At 35.1% G+C, this 16,029-nt stretch overlaps 1 protein-coding gene across 2 annotated transcripts in view; it reads left to right on the top strand.

Moving 5' to 3' along the window:
• Positions 1–3,579, top strand: part of LOC122059577 (multiprotein-bridging factor 1a) — a 41,728-nt gene extending 38,149 nt beyond the window's left edge. The window contains exons 3-4 of one of the 2 annotated variants that reach the window (XM_042622443.1): positions 2,157–2,239; positions 3,329–3,579. In XM_042622443.1, coding sequence (XP_042478377.1) covers positions 2,157–2,239; positions 3,329–3,412 — 167 coding nt within the window. In that variant the 3' untranslated portion in view covers positions 3,413–3,579. Of the gene's footprint in view, positions 1–2,156; positions 2,240–2,361; positions 2,827–3,328 lie in introns of those variants that run through there. The other variant, XM_042622442.1, reaches the window with a different exon arrangement.
• Positions 3,580–16,029: the final 12,450 nt, after the last annotated feature.

Below are 16,029 nucleotides of genomic sequence, written 5' to 3'. Positions count from 1 at the left end.
AAAAATCTAAGACAAGAAAACTGAATTCTTCACTTCAGTAGAGCAAGCTTGATCTGAAATTTGAGTATCATGTGTAGCAGAAAATTTTTGTATATCGGACCGTCCAACAAACACAGTAGCGGCATATGCACAACAATATAATTATAATTATATATAACCTCTTTCAAATTCTCTGATTCAATTGCATAGTAGCAGGAACAACTGTAGCTTCAATATTATTCAGCAAATAAAACATTAGCAGTAGCATCTCTCAAATAACCCCTTCAGTACCTATTGCTGTATTTTTTTCTCAGCCTTGCTTGCACGACATACCTCCCAATTTGTTCCTCCTTTCTTTCTTTAAATCTCCATTAAAGAATAGTGAGAAAATCTAGAGCAAAGTGTAGCAGATAACTATATTTTTCCGAACAGTCTTCTATTCTCTTGTTCTTTCAATTGGCTGCTACTCAATCTCTCACTATTCTGCTCCTTTTAAACTGACATAACTTCCTTCTTTTTCTTGGACACCACTTGGGCAGTACCTGTTCGCACAAGAAAGAGATCCCTTAAGATCTATACTTCTTTAAAAAAGAGCAGCTGCAATGATATAGCTCTCGGACTCCAACTGTCTCCTTTTTCTAATTCCAGTAACTTATTTAGGAGCTTCAAGATCATGTTTTCCAAGAACAATATAAACCAAATGTGGTCCTAGTTATACCAAGACAATGATCAACCAAATGGATGATTTGATTGTTTCAACCTTTCAGTAGCTTGCTTCTTTAGTTTTGCCGTCTTCTAGTTGTATGTTGATTTTTTAGACTTGGTGTGGCTTAGTGTTGATTTTGATGATATAAGGTATGTATTGTAGCATACTAAATATTGTAAGAAAAGTGGGGAAACAATCAAATAGCACGTGGGTGCCTTGGTCGCGTAAAGTTGCTAGGAATCACTCAACATGAGGTTTATAAGGTTGCTGTGAACCACTCAGCATAAGGTTGCTGTGGACTAGATAAATTGCATTGTTGCTGAATACCATCTTCGTAGATAAAATTGTTGTCGAGGAGAAAAACAAATAAATAATAATCTTTAACTGATGACTTGAGCTGAGCAGATACTAATCTCCAATCCCCCCCACATATATCATTACATTTGGACCAATAATCTTGAGGATGCAATAAAGAATATCCCACCATTATAAGGCAGCAATGGCCACTATCATGAAGGATCAGCATCACAAAAAATCCCATAATCAAGAGCAGCCGTAATTAAGATCCCAATAATCTCCTATCTCCCCTTCACATAGCAAATAATATACCAGATAGGCCTGATTTAAACAAATCTGAGCATATAATCTCCAATAATAGCAATGACATGGGGGTTTCCTATTTTTCTTATTTCTACGAAATTTTAAAGAAAGAGTAGGGGATTGTAGTCACTACCTATGATTTTGACAAAACTGTAGATCTTTGCTATGATTTTCTTGAGATACAGTTTGCTTTATGAGATGCAATTGCAACCTTGATGGGATGCGAAGTTGGACTGGTGAGATGCTAGTCAAGTTTTAGTTGAGACTTGAGGGGCGTAGTCCATATCCTTCTATTATCTTTTGTTGGTCGGTTGGTTTTATTGGCAATTTGGATTCCATTTATAACACGGGGAATTTAGGTTTCATTGATATCTTAAATGTAATTCTCTTCTATCTGGACCATTTTGTGTCTGTTGGTACCACGTTAAATGATCCCTCAAGTATCTCTGCAATTCTGTTGTCGTAGTTTGTTTGTCGCTAACATAATTGTCAAAGGTTTGCCTTGTGGCTTTGCGACAGCATGTCTTATATTATAATAGTTCTTTGACACTTCACGAGTGTTTTTTTTTCCCCTTTTGAATATGTCTATATGATATCCTATGTTTTGTTTTATTTTATGTTGGGTTTCCTCAGATTAGATTATTATTAGCATAATTATCTCATATTGCATTGATATGGTTTTTATTTTGCATATAAGCATAAGCATAATTATATAGATTATTATTGCTGTATTATATATACAGCACACTTAGGCAGGTGCCTAGTCGCCCCTCCATTGCCTTGGGTCACCTAGTTGCATCGACAACTGTCGCTGATGATTATTTCATGTTTCAGTTGTATTTCATAATATGCTTTTTATGTTTGTGACCAGATGAACGTGTACCCTCAGAACTCAAAAAAGCCATCATGCAAGCTCGAATGGACAAGAAGCTCACTCAGTCTCAGCTTGCTCAGGTAACTTTCTAAACTTTCTAGTTCCTCATTTTATCCCCACTTTTTTTTTTATTTGGGGGGGGGGGGTGAGGGTAGGGTGCTTCTCAGGTTCAGAACCTAAAGCTTGCATTTCTTATCTGTAGATGATGAATGAGAAGCCCCAAGTGATCCAAGAATATGAATCTGGTAAAGCCATCCCTAATCAACAAATTCTTACCAAACTGGAAAGGGTTCTTGGTGTGAAACTGCGAGGAAAGAAGTAGGATTTTGCCATGTAAACAGAACCGGGAGGAAAGTTAAGTTGGTGGTAAGGTTGTGCATGCTACTAGTTTAGTCTGATGCTAATTGTCGAGTCCCAAGTGTTGTGTGAAAACCCTGAACTGTCTGTTACTGTCGTTTGAGGTATCTCTGCAACTAAACTCTCTCATGTGACCCTGTGGCAAGTGTTTCTTACTTGGAAATTAGTGGGATCAACATCTTGTTCATTAGGGGCTTGGTTCCGTCTTACAGTTGATATTGCCCTTGACAATTGAATTTGGCTTTCGAAGACTCCCGGATTAGTGTATAGATCTATAAATCAATAAATTTCCCCAAAACATTCCTCCTGTTGTTTGATGTTATGTATCTGCTGTACAGGATCTACCAGGTGGATTGGTGGATGTTTGTGTGTCTTGAGTTTAGGGATGTAAATGGATAGTCGTAATCTGAATTCCCATTCGCATTCGTATTTGTTTAAGGGTATCCATATTCGGTTAAAGGAGATCTGGAATAAAATCCAAATTATCTAAAAAATAAATTTCTGATTCGATTAAATAATCAATTAATGATTTTTGAGGGTTCTTGAAGTTTAAACAGGTTCTAGAGAATGAGAAAAAGAGATAAAACAACTTAGAAAGATGGATTAAGAGCAAATTATTCTCATTAGGGGAGGAATGTCTGGATTACACAAGTCAAAAAATAAACAGATAGTTGAAAATCTGAATTCGATCTGCATCTTTATTCATTTAGGGGTATCTGGATTCGAACACATTCAATTTGAATTCGATCTGTATCTGATCTGTTTACATCCCTACTTGAGTTATCTTGGGCTCTATTCTTGCATGGTTCGAGGAAGCATTGGAATCGGTGGAATTGGCTTGTGCCGCTGACTTGAACCATGCTGGCTTGGGTAGAGGAAGCAACCTCAGCAAATAAACGGAGTTTTTCTTGGTTTACTTATTTATTCTAGAACAGAAGAAAGATTCTGGAACAGAAAAATAGAATCTTTCCACCTAATGCCAACAAAATCTGTTCTCTCTACATTTGTACAGGTTTTCATATTTTGAGGAATTGAATACTAATATTATATGAAAGTTTTATTATCTTGCATTTATTGGCAGTTTTTTTTTTTTTTGGATGTAATAGAAAGGAAGAGAAATTATAACCTATAATTATTATTTACAGAAGTCATTAAAACAAAAGCTGAGTTCTCCTGTGTCTGACTTGTTTTCCTAATCTTTGATAATCTGAACATTTCGTCTTCCTTAACATAAATATATGCTGAATTAGCAGAAACCCCCACCCCCCCCTCCCCCAAAAAAAATTTCGAGAGAAGATGCAAAAGAGAATCAAGGCCATGCACGATCAGTTGGAATAGGCAGCATATTCTTCAAAAACTGGGACTCCGTCCAAGTCTTCCTTAACTCATGCAATAAACCGTCAGCCTTAAAATTTTCAATCTTGTCTAGACATCATAAAACCTGACTCCATCCAAATAATGTCGCCTTGGAACAGAATTCCACAGGTCAATCTTGCACAAATTGGCACCGTTTGTTAACGTTTTTTTCTGTTTTTGTTTCTGGAAACAACAAAAATGGCTTTTCATGTTTTCGGAAACAAAAACGGATTTAGTGTTTGATAAACCTGTTTCTCGAAACTTTTTTGTAGACATAATGCCACTAAAAAACTCTATAGTTTCATCGGATGCCGGAAAGGGAGAGAGAGTTTGGTTGCCTCTTTTTAGGTTTAAATAGTATAGAGATTTATCGGGCACAACAACATTTTTTTTTCTCTCAATTTTGTTTCTAGAAACGACAAAACAAGTCCGACTTGTCTCATCAAAGTCGTTTCTAGAATTGTAAATAGGCATAAATTTTGATTTATGTTTTTAGAAACAGGTGAAACAGAATAAATTTATCTAACCCTTTTTGTGTTGTTCATCCGTTTCTGGGAACAAGAAAACGTAGAAACGGCAGAAATGGAACGTTGTCAAACAGTACTTAATATATGATTACTTCATGTGGGCAGTGTTAGATAAATTATTGTAAGAATCGTTCAAATCTGAAATACTAGACAAAGCAACACAGAACCATTAATAAGATAATAAGTTTTGATCAGAAATCCAGTGGTTAACATTCTTAATAACTAAGAGAGGATTAAGATTATCCGATTTAGCAACCATTTGGTTTCGATGAAACCATAAAATGTAAACTGTAATACCAACCACAATAAAGAACCATTGTAGCTTAGAGATAGTGAAACAGGAAGATTGGAACAATGTAATAAGTGAGTGGACAGATTGGTCCTGAAAGCAGATCCTGTCTAAAGCCTAATGGTCTTTCAATCCACACCCTTCAGAGAAATCACAATTGAATGCCCAAACTTTTAAAGGCCTCATCTCAACCAAGCCTTGAACCTTGGACCGTAAGTTTCACACAAGTTAGACAAATCATTGAGGATGCCAAAGAGGCTGGTAGTAGCTCGAGGTTTAGACAATCGATGTCTATTATGGTTCAAGGTCCCGGTGAGATCTTGGTATTTTCTTAGTTTTGAGAGTTACTAAATCTAAACCACTTGTTATAAAGAAAAAAAATTTAAAATCTCAATTCAAATTTTGTATCGGATTTTTTTGGGTTGAAATGTCACATGTCCTATTATATAAATACCCTATCTCCACAATACCAATCTTGGTACACTTGTCTTACCTCACTTAGTTTTGGTCAAATCATACCCAAAGGAGCTTGGAACAAGTGGATTAATAGCTTACATCAATATTTGAGTAACTTTTCTGACCAACAACACTTGAACATAACAATATAAAGCTCACCCTAAATTTAAAATTTTTTGTGGGGAGACTTCTTAAGAAGTTATGTGCCCCCTTTGTCGAGAAACTTTGAAACTGCATGGCATCTTTTTCTTATCTGTAAATTTTCTTCGAGAATTTTGGAGTTAAGGATCACTCCAAGTAATTCCACCCTGATGAAGAGTGAAATCTACCTTATTATGTCTGTCTTCGCTATAATTTGTTACTTTATTTGGATGGATAGAAATAAAAGTATTCCAGATAACACACCCTTGAACCCAACTTCCATCCTTCACAATATTAATAGATGGATTACTAATCTTAGCATTCTACAAACAACCATTTCATCAGTTCATATACGCCACCAATGGAGGATGCATTGGTCCCACGGTTAGGATTCCAAAAGCTTCTTCCTAATAATTCCCATATTATTGTGTGCGATGATACTAAAGAGGGCCGAAGTCTGATTGTATTTTCTGTTTTGAAATTATTGTTAATGATTCCTTTAGAGAGAGAGAGAGAGAGAGAGAGAGAGAGATAATAGTCATTGTTTGAAACACTTTGTTCCAAAGTCAAAATTATTTAGATTGCCTAAATTAAGTTGAATGAAAAGTTTCACAATTTAACTTGACCATATGACCACCGAAAATCCATCCCCAACTCTTGTTAGAAAAAATCCAAAGTTTCAATGAGGTCACCTGATATCTCGATTTTGGGTCTGTCCAAAACCATATACGAAACCGAGACCTCAAATCTTGGGTCATATCTTTGGTTTCTCTTTCTATTGTATTCTTTCATGTTTCTCTCTCCTTCCATGGAAACATTCAACCTGAGAAGAGAAGCCTTGTGTCACTCTAGCTAATTGTTTATGTTCTTCATTGTTTTCACTAGTGATTCCAGGGAGTTATAGCTGTAGATATTAACATTGTCTTTAGCACTTCAAAAGAAGAAAGAGGAGGTAGAAGAAAATAAGTAACTCCCTCCTTACCACTGATTTAGCTAGAGTGACTTATCTTGTGAAAAAAGAATGGAAATATTAATTTAACCTCTCTAAGCTAATTTGGATCATAACTTGAAAAATGAATCTGACTAATCTGACTCCATATTTAACGGAATTTGCAATATCTAAAGTCCAAATCCTAGCACGCGCATTCATAATTCAAAACTTACTCAAAAGGAAAGTTTGGGTTAGGTAGGTTCATATAGATGCGACAGAAACTCTTTATGAGAGATTTCATTATTATTCAACCCATTGTTCACGCTTCAAGTTCCTCGATGATTGCGGTCCTAGACTTTTTATTTTATTTCTTTTGATAGGTTCCACAGACTTGGTCTCGAGGTTTGACATGTCTTGTTGAAGCATGTTCAATCGGATTCAGATATTCTCCAATGATTTTCAACCCATTGATCCTCCAACCTGTCATAGGCATACGACTGTTGGAGAGGATCCCAACTGTGCTTCAGCACCCGAGCTGTGCCTAGGTGTCTCTCTTAGACACCATTTGACAATTTTCCGTTTCTACCGTTTTTGTGTTTTCTTGTTCCTAGAAACGGAGAAACCACTTAAAAAATGTTTGATAAATTTGTTCAATTTCACCAGTTTTTAAAAAACATAAATCAAAATTTATGCCTATTTACAATTTTAGAAACGATTTTGACAAAACAAGTCAGACTTGTTTCTTCATTTCTAAAAGAGAATTTGAGAGAAAAAAAAAAAGTTGTTGTGCCCGATAAATCTCTCAACTATTAAAACCTAAAAAGAGGCAACCGAACTCTATCTCCCTTTTGGGCATCCGATGATACTATTGGATTTTTTAGTAGCATTATGTTTGCAATAAATATTTTGAGAAACAAGTTTATAAACATAAAAAAAAAAAAATCGTTTTTGTTTCCAAAAACGTAAAAAGTCATTTCTGATGTTTTTAGACACAAAAACTAGAGAAACGTTATCAAACAGTGTTTTAGTATCTATGGACACCTTTATTGCTACTTAAAGTAGTTTTTTTTTTTTTTTTTTTTTTTTTTAAGGACGCTTTGGAATGATTGCTGGTTTTCTCTAACTTCCTGAACCAATGTTTCTTTTTTCTCCTTGTCTTGCCTGGTTCTCGGATAACGATTTAGCTATGCTTGATTCTCTTCCCTCCACAAAAGACTGATGAAGGATATTGAAGAAAAGAGATGAAAACAAGGAAGGGTATTTCAGTCAATATGCCCCAAAAGGCACTCTAGTTGAGTTCATAGATGGGATACAAGCTTTTTAGGGAAGATGATCTATATGTGTCTATGTGACACCTAATTTATACGAGCTCACACACATTTTCTCCTCTCTTATCATTAATACCTGCAAGTCTTTATCTCGCACACTTTTTTTTCTTGTTATGAAGAAATAAAATTTATTAAGCAAAGAAATTTAAGGTTACATGTGCAACTAGTATTATCAATCATTAATTGCATTACTGGATTTAGATTGAGACAATTTTACAAAAAGAAAAAAAGTACGAAATTGCAAAAAGATATCCAAAAGAGTTGAATGCTAAGGCCACAATCCATAGGTTGGAATTGGAATGAGTTAAAAGCAAGGATCTTGTGAAAAGAACCAAACTTCAGGTATATTCCAATTTTTGTCAAGATGCAAATCGTAACTCTTCCAAAACTTCAATTGCCTCAGCTTCCACTTGCTTCTTGGGTGATGCAAGACTTGTCTTGAGTACCTGAAATCATCCTTGAAGGTGAACACTAAACCCCCATCCTAATCCTGATAGCAATTTGTTAGTAGTACCAGCACAAACTAAAATAGGATAGTTAAAAAAAAAGAAGGGCTAGACATCTTTCTAACTTGCACTTTTGATCATTTGTTGTAGAAATTATATGATTATCAATATCAAGAGAAGGAGAAATTTCCTCACCTAGTTGTACACTTTGACACCAACTGAAAGGGATGTTTCCATCTAGCGTATCTAGTGCCAGTGTACAATACTAGTGCATAATCCCTCTTCAAACCTTTGTACGAGATTTTGTAATTCTAGCCATTATTTGATATATTTTTTTTTGGGTTGTAAAAAGCCATTATAGACGATTAAAGTTATCATGTTGTTTATTGTTTTCTGTCCCCACAATATTTTAGCCAATATCCATGAACCCTTACAGAGTATGTTCTTGTGATGTGCAGCAAATTCAACATATGATAACAATTTTGGCAAGAGGTCGTTACTTGGTCGAGTGGCCCCGGCATTAGTTGGAGGGGGGGGGGCAATAAGAGGTGGAGGGACATCAACATGGATAATTTTTTTTATTTCACCAAGTGATTAGACTGTAACTTTGCGCATACTTGTGTCTAGGTTTATTGTTTTCTGTCCCCACAATATTCTAGCCAATATCTATGAAACCTTACAGAGTATGTTCTTGTGATGTGCAGCAAATTCAACAAATGATAACAATTTTGGCAAGAGGTTGTTACTTGGTCGAGTGGCCCTGGCATTAGTTGGAGGGGGGGCAATAAGAGGTGTTGGGACATCAACATGGATAATTTTTTTTACTTCACCAGGTGATCAGACTGTAACTTTGAGCAAACTTGTGTCTAGACAGGAACCACGTGGCTAAGCAACCATGTTCTTTTTTCCCTATAACTTTTATGGGGAAAATGACTTTGCCTGGGAGTGTAGGGGGTTGCATCTAGACACTAATTGGGCGAAATGACCACCCCACCCTTATGAAAAGTGAAATTCCCGCCTATTGATGCTTCCAAGTGCTCTTCCATTGACCCCTACAATGGTGCAGGAGTCACGCTTCTGGACAAAGACTTTGTTAAGTTTGTCTCGAATTCTTGATCAGTTTTGAAGATTGACCTGCTTCGACATATTTTGGTGATGACCCAAATGGAAAGTTTTCTGAGATTTATGATGGAAGCAGAGGGGTTGGGCTGATAGGCCCAAGACCGGAGCCCATACCGGATCGACCGTGACTCGATGGGTCGACCCTTGACTTGGAGTATATAATGTATTATTGTTTTGTTGAAAAAGTCATTGTATTTTGGAGGGGTTTTCGAGCTAGGGTTTCAGGGCGAGTTTTCTCGCCGCTGCTTGGGTGTAATCTCTCTTTTGCATAGTGAAACATCTTTTTCTCTGCTCGAAGATGTAGCACACCACCAGTGTGTGAACCTCGTTAAATCTCTGTATTGTGCGGATCTATTGCCTGTTTATTGTCGTATTTTTTTGGTGTTTGCTCTAATAGACCTCTTCCCTTATTATGTGCTCCCATTGGCCCACACGTTAGTGCAGAAGGCACGCTCTTGGATAGAGAACTCTTACCCAACTTTTATAATTTTACTTTCTTTTATATTTAACCTCAGCACTTAAGAAATTGACTTACCATAAGCAAATTAATGAATTGGTTAATTTGGAGTTAGTTAAATTGTTAGGATCCTTTCGGCAGAGCCAATCAATTGTGTCATACTTTATTACTGTTTTTGTCTTTTGTTTACCATAACTATTTTTTTTTTCCCTCTTATTTCTTTCTTGCTTGGATCCATGTCGTCGACTTTTTTAAATTGGGATAAAGTTTTGTTGTTGTTGTTGTTGAATACAATTTACATGAACAATTATTAGCAAGCAATTAAAAATAGGCAGGTGAAGTGTTTAGCAAGGGGTGGGGGGAGGGTTTCATCATTCAATCAAACAAAGCTTGACTTGGTCATTACCTTAAAACTAATGGACTGCGTCATTGACTCCTTTGCCTTTAATTAGCAAAAGCAAATTAATATGTTATTGAGGCTTGTGGTCCTCCACACTAGAATATTGAATCTCAAGCTTTCTAATATTAAGGGACTTGGATACGCTACTCATTACTCCCATCACTATTTGCCACAAGACCTTGAAATTTTCTAAGCTTTGAAGTCTACGCTAAGCAAAGTCATTAGCAGTTATTATTATTATTATTATTATTGATAATTAAATATTTCTCATTCTTCTTAGATACTATCTTAGCTTTATTAGTACTACACCGGCCCTCCCCTATTCTACATTTAGGAAAACAGGATCTCATATCTCAAGGTGCTTTTCACATTTGGGTGCTGGGGATAAGTTGCTTCATTAAGGCGAAAAGATATGTGGTTTATGCAACTTGTAAATTAACTCATGATGTCTATGTGGGTCCACTTCTCTTTCAATGTTCAAATTCTTCTATCTACCACATGGTTTTAATAATGGGGAAGACTTCTCCCTTCTGAGCATGGCCCCTATATTTATCTCTGGTGAGGGTCAATGAGGGTATGCATAGAAGCATTAATAGTGACAGATTTTTTTGTATTTCATGGGGATGAGGTAGTTGTTTCGCCTTACACTGTGTCTAAGCGCAAACGGTTTTACTTATGGAGAGAGTTATTTTCCCTTTAATAATAATTGAATAGCATAATCAGCTGATCAAATTTGAAATCGGTTCATAATTCCGATTAATACTGATTACTAACCTGTCTTGATTACTATTTTATTTCTTTTAATCCATAAAATAAAAAAAATCAATGAAATTTCTGTCATGTAATTAAATTTAGGGAAAAAAAATTTATGCATTGGTTGGCTAACGTGGGAATCCCTTTCCACAACCTCGCGTTAACTTCATGTGGGCCCCTTATTGAATGAAATCATTTCTTGCATTGTGATTGGTGTGACATGAGAAACCCATGCCCTTAGATTTGTAATATTTTTTAACAAAAAAACTTTAAAAAATTAAAGATAGGGAAAAGATTTTGTTCACAATGGTGCATGGTGCACAACTATCTACAATGCCATTAGATGAGGATGATTGGCTGAGGATATACGATGTAGCCCATCAATTCCATCCAACGACTATGTGCATGGTCGTGGACCATGCATGACCTTGCAAATCTTTGTTTTCTTTCTATTTTCAATTCCATCTTCTAGGTTTTTGCCGGCTCTTATTGATTCCAACCCGATTCGAATTGAAATAGTATAAACCGATCCTGTGTCCAACCTTCCCCATCAACCCTCATAATCCCATATATTATCAGTTGCCATGTTAAGCCCGGAGAAGCTTGGGAACCATTGCCATCCATGCTATCTTCATAAATTTCAATCTCTTGTTTTGCTGACCATTTCTAGGATTCGCTATTCTTATTGACTAAGTTCCTTGAGGAATAGAGACCCAAAAATTTATTTCTAAAAAGAAAGAAAGAGAAATTTCAAGTTTCAAAACCGACGACTATGATTTACTAATACCCAGATAGTGATAGTGGCTGTAATATAATATAAATAAGTGTTTATGGTTAGCATGTCAATTACAGCGCGTGATGAGTTCTTGAAGAATTGATTATATAAATATTTTTAAAGATTTGGATAATCACAGGAAAAAAAAATCCCATTGTTGTCTGCTTAACGTATACTCTTTCATAAGGTTATTGGGACCCAAATGTGGGTAACATAGAATGATGGCTTTTTTCCAATCCACTAAACACATAACATATCTATTGTAAAAAATTTGTTCGGACATTTATATGGAAATTATTATTATTATTTTTGGGTAAGATATATAGAAATTAATCTCAACATAAGAAACAATGGGATAGAATCCAAGCCCCCGTCATGCAGTGATATGATCTTATATCAGTTATATGGGAGTTTTAAATCGGTTTCAAAAAAGATTTGACGTGGATTGATATGGTCTTGGATTCCATCACCTTATAAGTTAATTTATGGAGTTGAGTTTTTTCAAGTCAATTTCAATGATATCAAAGCAATCGATTCATTATAGCCCTTGTGTGAAAGGGACAACCTGATGCTAGAGTAAAGTCCATAAGAAATGACTATTTACCTCTAGATTGAAAACATGAAACAGAATTGAATCCTTAAAGAAAGGACTACTTAATTTAGAATAGACCGTCATGGATGTCGATCTCGCCAACCAACAAAATTTAATACAAAATAAGAAAATTTTAAGTGGTTTGGGAAGATGAAGTAAAATTGGCTTATTTGATCTTGATATTTACCGAAGTTTTTTCATTTCTTATTTTTTATTTTTACTTTTTTATTTATGCTACTAATTAAGCAATGGTCATCTCGAAGCTTTTTTTTTTTTATTATTTTTATATTAAAGGTCACATCTCTAATCTGCAAGTGGACTAACTTTTACTATTATATTTATATATGGTTGGCGCTTTTCTCATGCAATAATGGCTACATTCTTTGGTAGCTTTTTGTAACCTTAGGAGCCAAATGGGTCATTCAATAGGCCACCAAAGTGCCCATGATTTCTCCTTTGCTGATTGAGTTGTTTTTGCTACAACCACAAACTAAATAACTAATGGTTGAGGAATGCTGTGGCCCCATAATGCTCTTGTTCTTGGGGTGGGTTAGGTTATGACCTAAAGAGATTCCAAGCTGTATGCATGGTGGCCCCAAATCAATGCATTAGCACCACCCAACTGTGTCAAAGCTCTTCCTTGGAAAATGTAAGCCTCTCTTTACTCCTTAGGGATACTTAATGTAGATGTAGGGTCATGGTCGTCTTTCATTATATTTTACTTTATTTATTTAATATAATTCATTTACTTATAAAAAGAAGTAAAGGATATAAGCTTGCTCAAATAAAATGACATATTCAATGCACAAGGCTACTATCATTATGGAGTTTAGGGAGGGATGTACGTAATTTTATCTCTATTTTGCGGAGATGTTGTTTCCTGATTCGAACCTCTGACCAATAGAACAATCTTACCGTTCCGCCAAAGTCTACTCTTAATGTAAGTAAACTCAAATATTTCTACCATTTCAAAGAGGAACAATGTCTTCTTCTATATGAGAGAGAGAGAGAGGAACCGTGTCATTATTGTACAAGAAAACTGTTTCTTTCCTTGCTCCTAATCACATGGTTTTCCATTATTGGCACTATAATTCTGCCAGGTTTTCCATTATTGGCACTATAATTCTGCCACAAAGGGTTGATTACATAATTTATTTTTACCATTAAATAGACAAGTTATCTTCTCGATTATCATCTTGTCTAACCTTAAGTACAGATAAAAAAAACATGTTATAGCATGTATGGGAAGAGAAGTGAAATCGATTTTTGTTCAAAAAAAAAAATAAAAAATTCGTAATATAATTGTGAAATTTATTTAAATTTTTTTAACAATTATCTTTATTTTCCTTATCAAATCCAAGGGATTTCATTGGAAAGAAAAATAAAATTTAGAATTAATTACACAAATCATGTTGATTAATGATTACAAAAATTGTCCATTTTAGTTTTGAATTAATTTTAATTATTTTGCATCTAGAAGTAGCCTTAGTGTTTTTAGCAATTCAAATATTCTGAGAATACTTTCACAACAACAACAACAACAACAATAATAATAATAATAATAATAATAATAATAATAATAATAATAATAATAATAATAATTTCACAATAATAATAATAATAATAATAATAATAATAATAATAATAATAATAATAATAATAATAATAATAATAATAATAATAATAATAATAATAATAATAATAATAATAATAATAATAATAATAATAATAATAATAATAATAATAATAATAATAATAATAATAATAATAATAATAATAATTCCTAACTCTCTATACATCTTCCAACCTTTATTTTGATAGAAATTTTCTATTTTTGGGCATATTAAGGATAATAATGTGAACAACATATCTTTAGTAGAATAATGTTTAAGTTCATATCATATTATCAAAATATATACATTCATGGGTAAGTTTGGTTGGTAAGAAATTGGTAAAAATTAAAAGAAAAATTTTGAAAAATAAGAGGGAGAAAGACACATGCAACTCCTCATTAGCATCATCGTTGTTTTTAAATTTTTTTAAAAAGAACAAAGAGAAAGACACACAAACTCATCATTAGTGTCATCTCAGTATGTTTTTCTTTTCTTTTCCATCCATTTCTTGCCTATCAAATATATCCATGACATGTATTTGTTCAATCTCGGCCACTTTTGTCTCTCGAATTGTTCAATCCACAAGAAACCATAGAAAAGCTTGGAATAATTTTGACGACCTCCATCGATTTATGCTTGAAAACACTAGTCGATTGATGATATTGGAAAGCTCATTGCTTTCCTGTTTAAGTGATTGAAGAAGGGATTCGAGAAGACGACATAGACACACAATTAGGGAAAATGAGATGTGAAAGTCTGGAAATTAAGGGCCCGTTTGATTTTGTTTCTAGAAATGGTTTTTTTGTTTTTCTGTGCTTAGAAACAGAAAAACACCCCAAAAATTGTGTGATTTTTCTGTTTCGTTTCATTTGTTTTTGGAAACAGAATTTATGCCTATTTTCTGTGTTTGGAAACAAGAATCGAGAAACAAGTTAGACTTGTTTTTTTGTTTCTAGAAACAAGTGGGAGCGAAAAAATTTGTGAAAACCTGATACTTCACTCGACCTACCCAAACCTCCAACCCATTGTTGAAACTTCTCGCTGTCCAAATGCTGCGATTCCAACCTAGTTGTACAAAGCTCACAGTTTTGGATTACCTTCATCCTTTTGAAACTCATCTCCGTGAAGCATATATATGCAACTCCAACGTCATGCCTTCACTTGTGAGTTGCATTCCTACAACGTCGTGCCTTCACTCATGTCTTAAATTCAATTACATAGTTGAAAACATTTCGAGACAAAAAAAATCAAACACCTTTTTGCACTTTTCAAAAATTATTTCTTAGCATAGAAACGGAAAAAACCGTTTCTCCTGTTTTTGTTGTTTCTAGATACAAAAACAGGAGAAACAAAATCAAACAGGCCTTAGGTTTAGGGCCTTGTCGCAAAGAGAAGTTGCGTTGATGATTTTTTTCATGAAGGGCCATAAGAATCATGCACCTCCCCATAAACCAACCAATCAAGGACCAGCCATATCCTCATTGCCAAATAAATCTCCAGAGAATGGTGAGGTTCAATCAACCCAGTGACTCTTAAAAATTATTAACTGTGATGGAACAAGAAATGCTCATGATGGTGGTGACACTGACAAAGGTGGGTGGCTCCTCTCCAACGACTTGATCCTTTCAATGATCATCCAAAGGTTGAGAGGTTTTGGACACGCATCTCAACACCTGTCAACACTTGAAGATGCATTTCCAAACCCTCCCATACTTTGGATGAGTTGTTGAAGCATTGTTGATGTTAAAGAGGATCTTTTTCCCATGGGCAATGAGCCTGAGCTGGACAATAATAGGGATGAGTTGGGTCGTCAGGTTTGTCATCATTGACAAATTAGAGGGGGTGAGGTGAATGACATGGTTGAAGAGGAGGCCATCCATATCTCTATTCGAGGGGAGAGAGAGAGAGAGAGAGAGAGAGAGAGAGAGAGAGAGAGAGAGAGAGAGAGAGAGTCTTGCAAAGTTTCCCTCAGCTTCTCTACAAGAGTACCATCGATGAAAAGGTTGAGTAATAATGATCCTTGATTGATGAAGAAGCATTATAGAGTAAGGGTGTCAATCGGTCGGGTTGGATCGGGCTCGGTCAATTTCTAGGGTTGCACCATGAACGCCTGTTTAGCTAAATGGGTTTAGCTAGTGCGGGCATGGTATGGTTAATAATTGGGCTGATTGGTCTTGGGCTTTAATCAAGCTGCCATAAACGGGTCTTAATCGGGCCTTAACCGGGCTATGACCTATTTAACTTTAAATGAGTTCTCTTTAAAATTGGTCTTTTAAATGTGCTTGAAATGAATGCCAATAAAATGAGGCAAAGATGTGCATAGCAAA

This window comes from Macadamia integrifolia, chromosome 13, assembly GCF_013358625.1.
Source record: "Macadamia integrifolia cultivar HAES 741 chromosome 13, SCU_Mint_v3, whole genome shotgun sequence".
NCBI lineage: Eukaryota > Viridiplantae > Streptophyta > Magnoliopsida > Proteales > Proteaceae > Macadamia > Macadamia integrifolia.
Note: the sequence above shows the minus strand (reverse complement) of the source record. Positions and strands in the feature narration are given on the sequence as shown.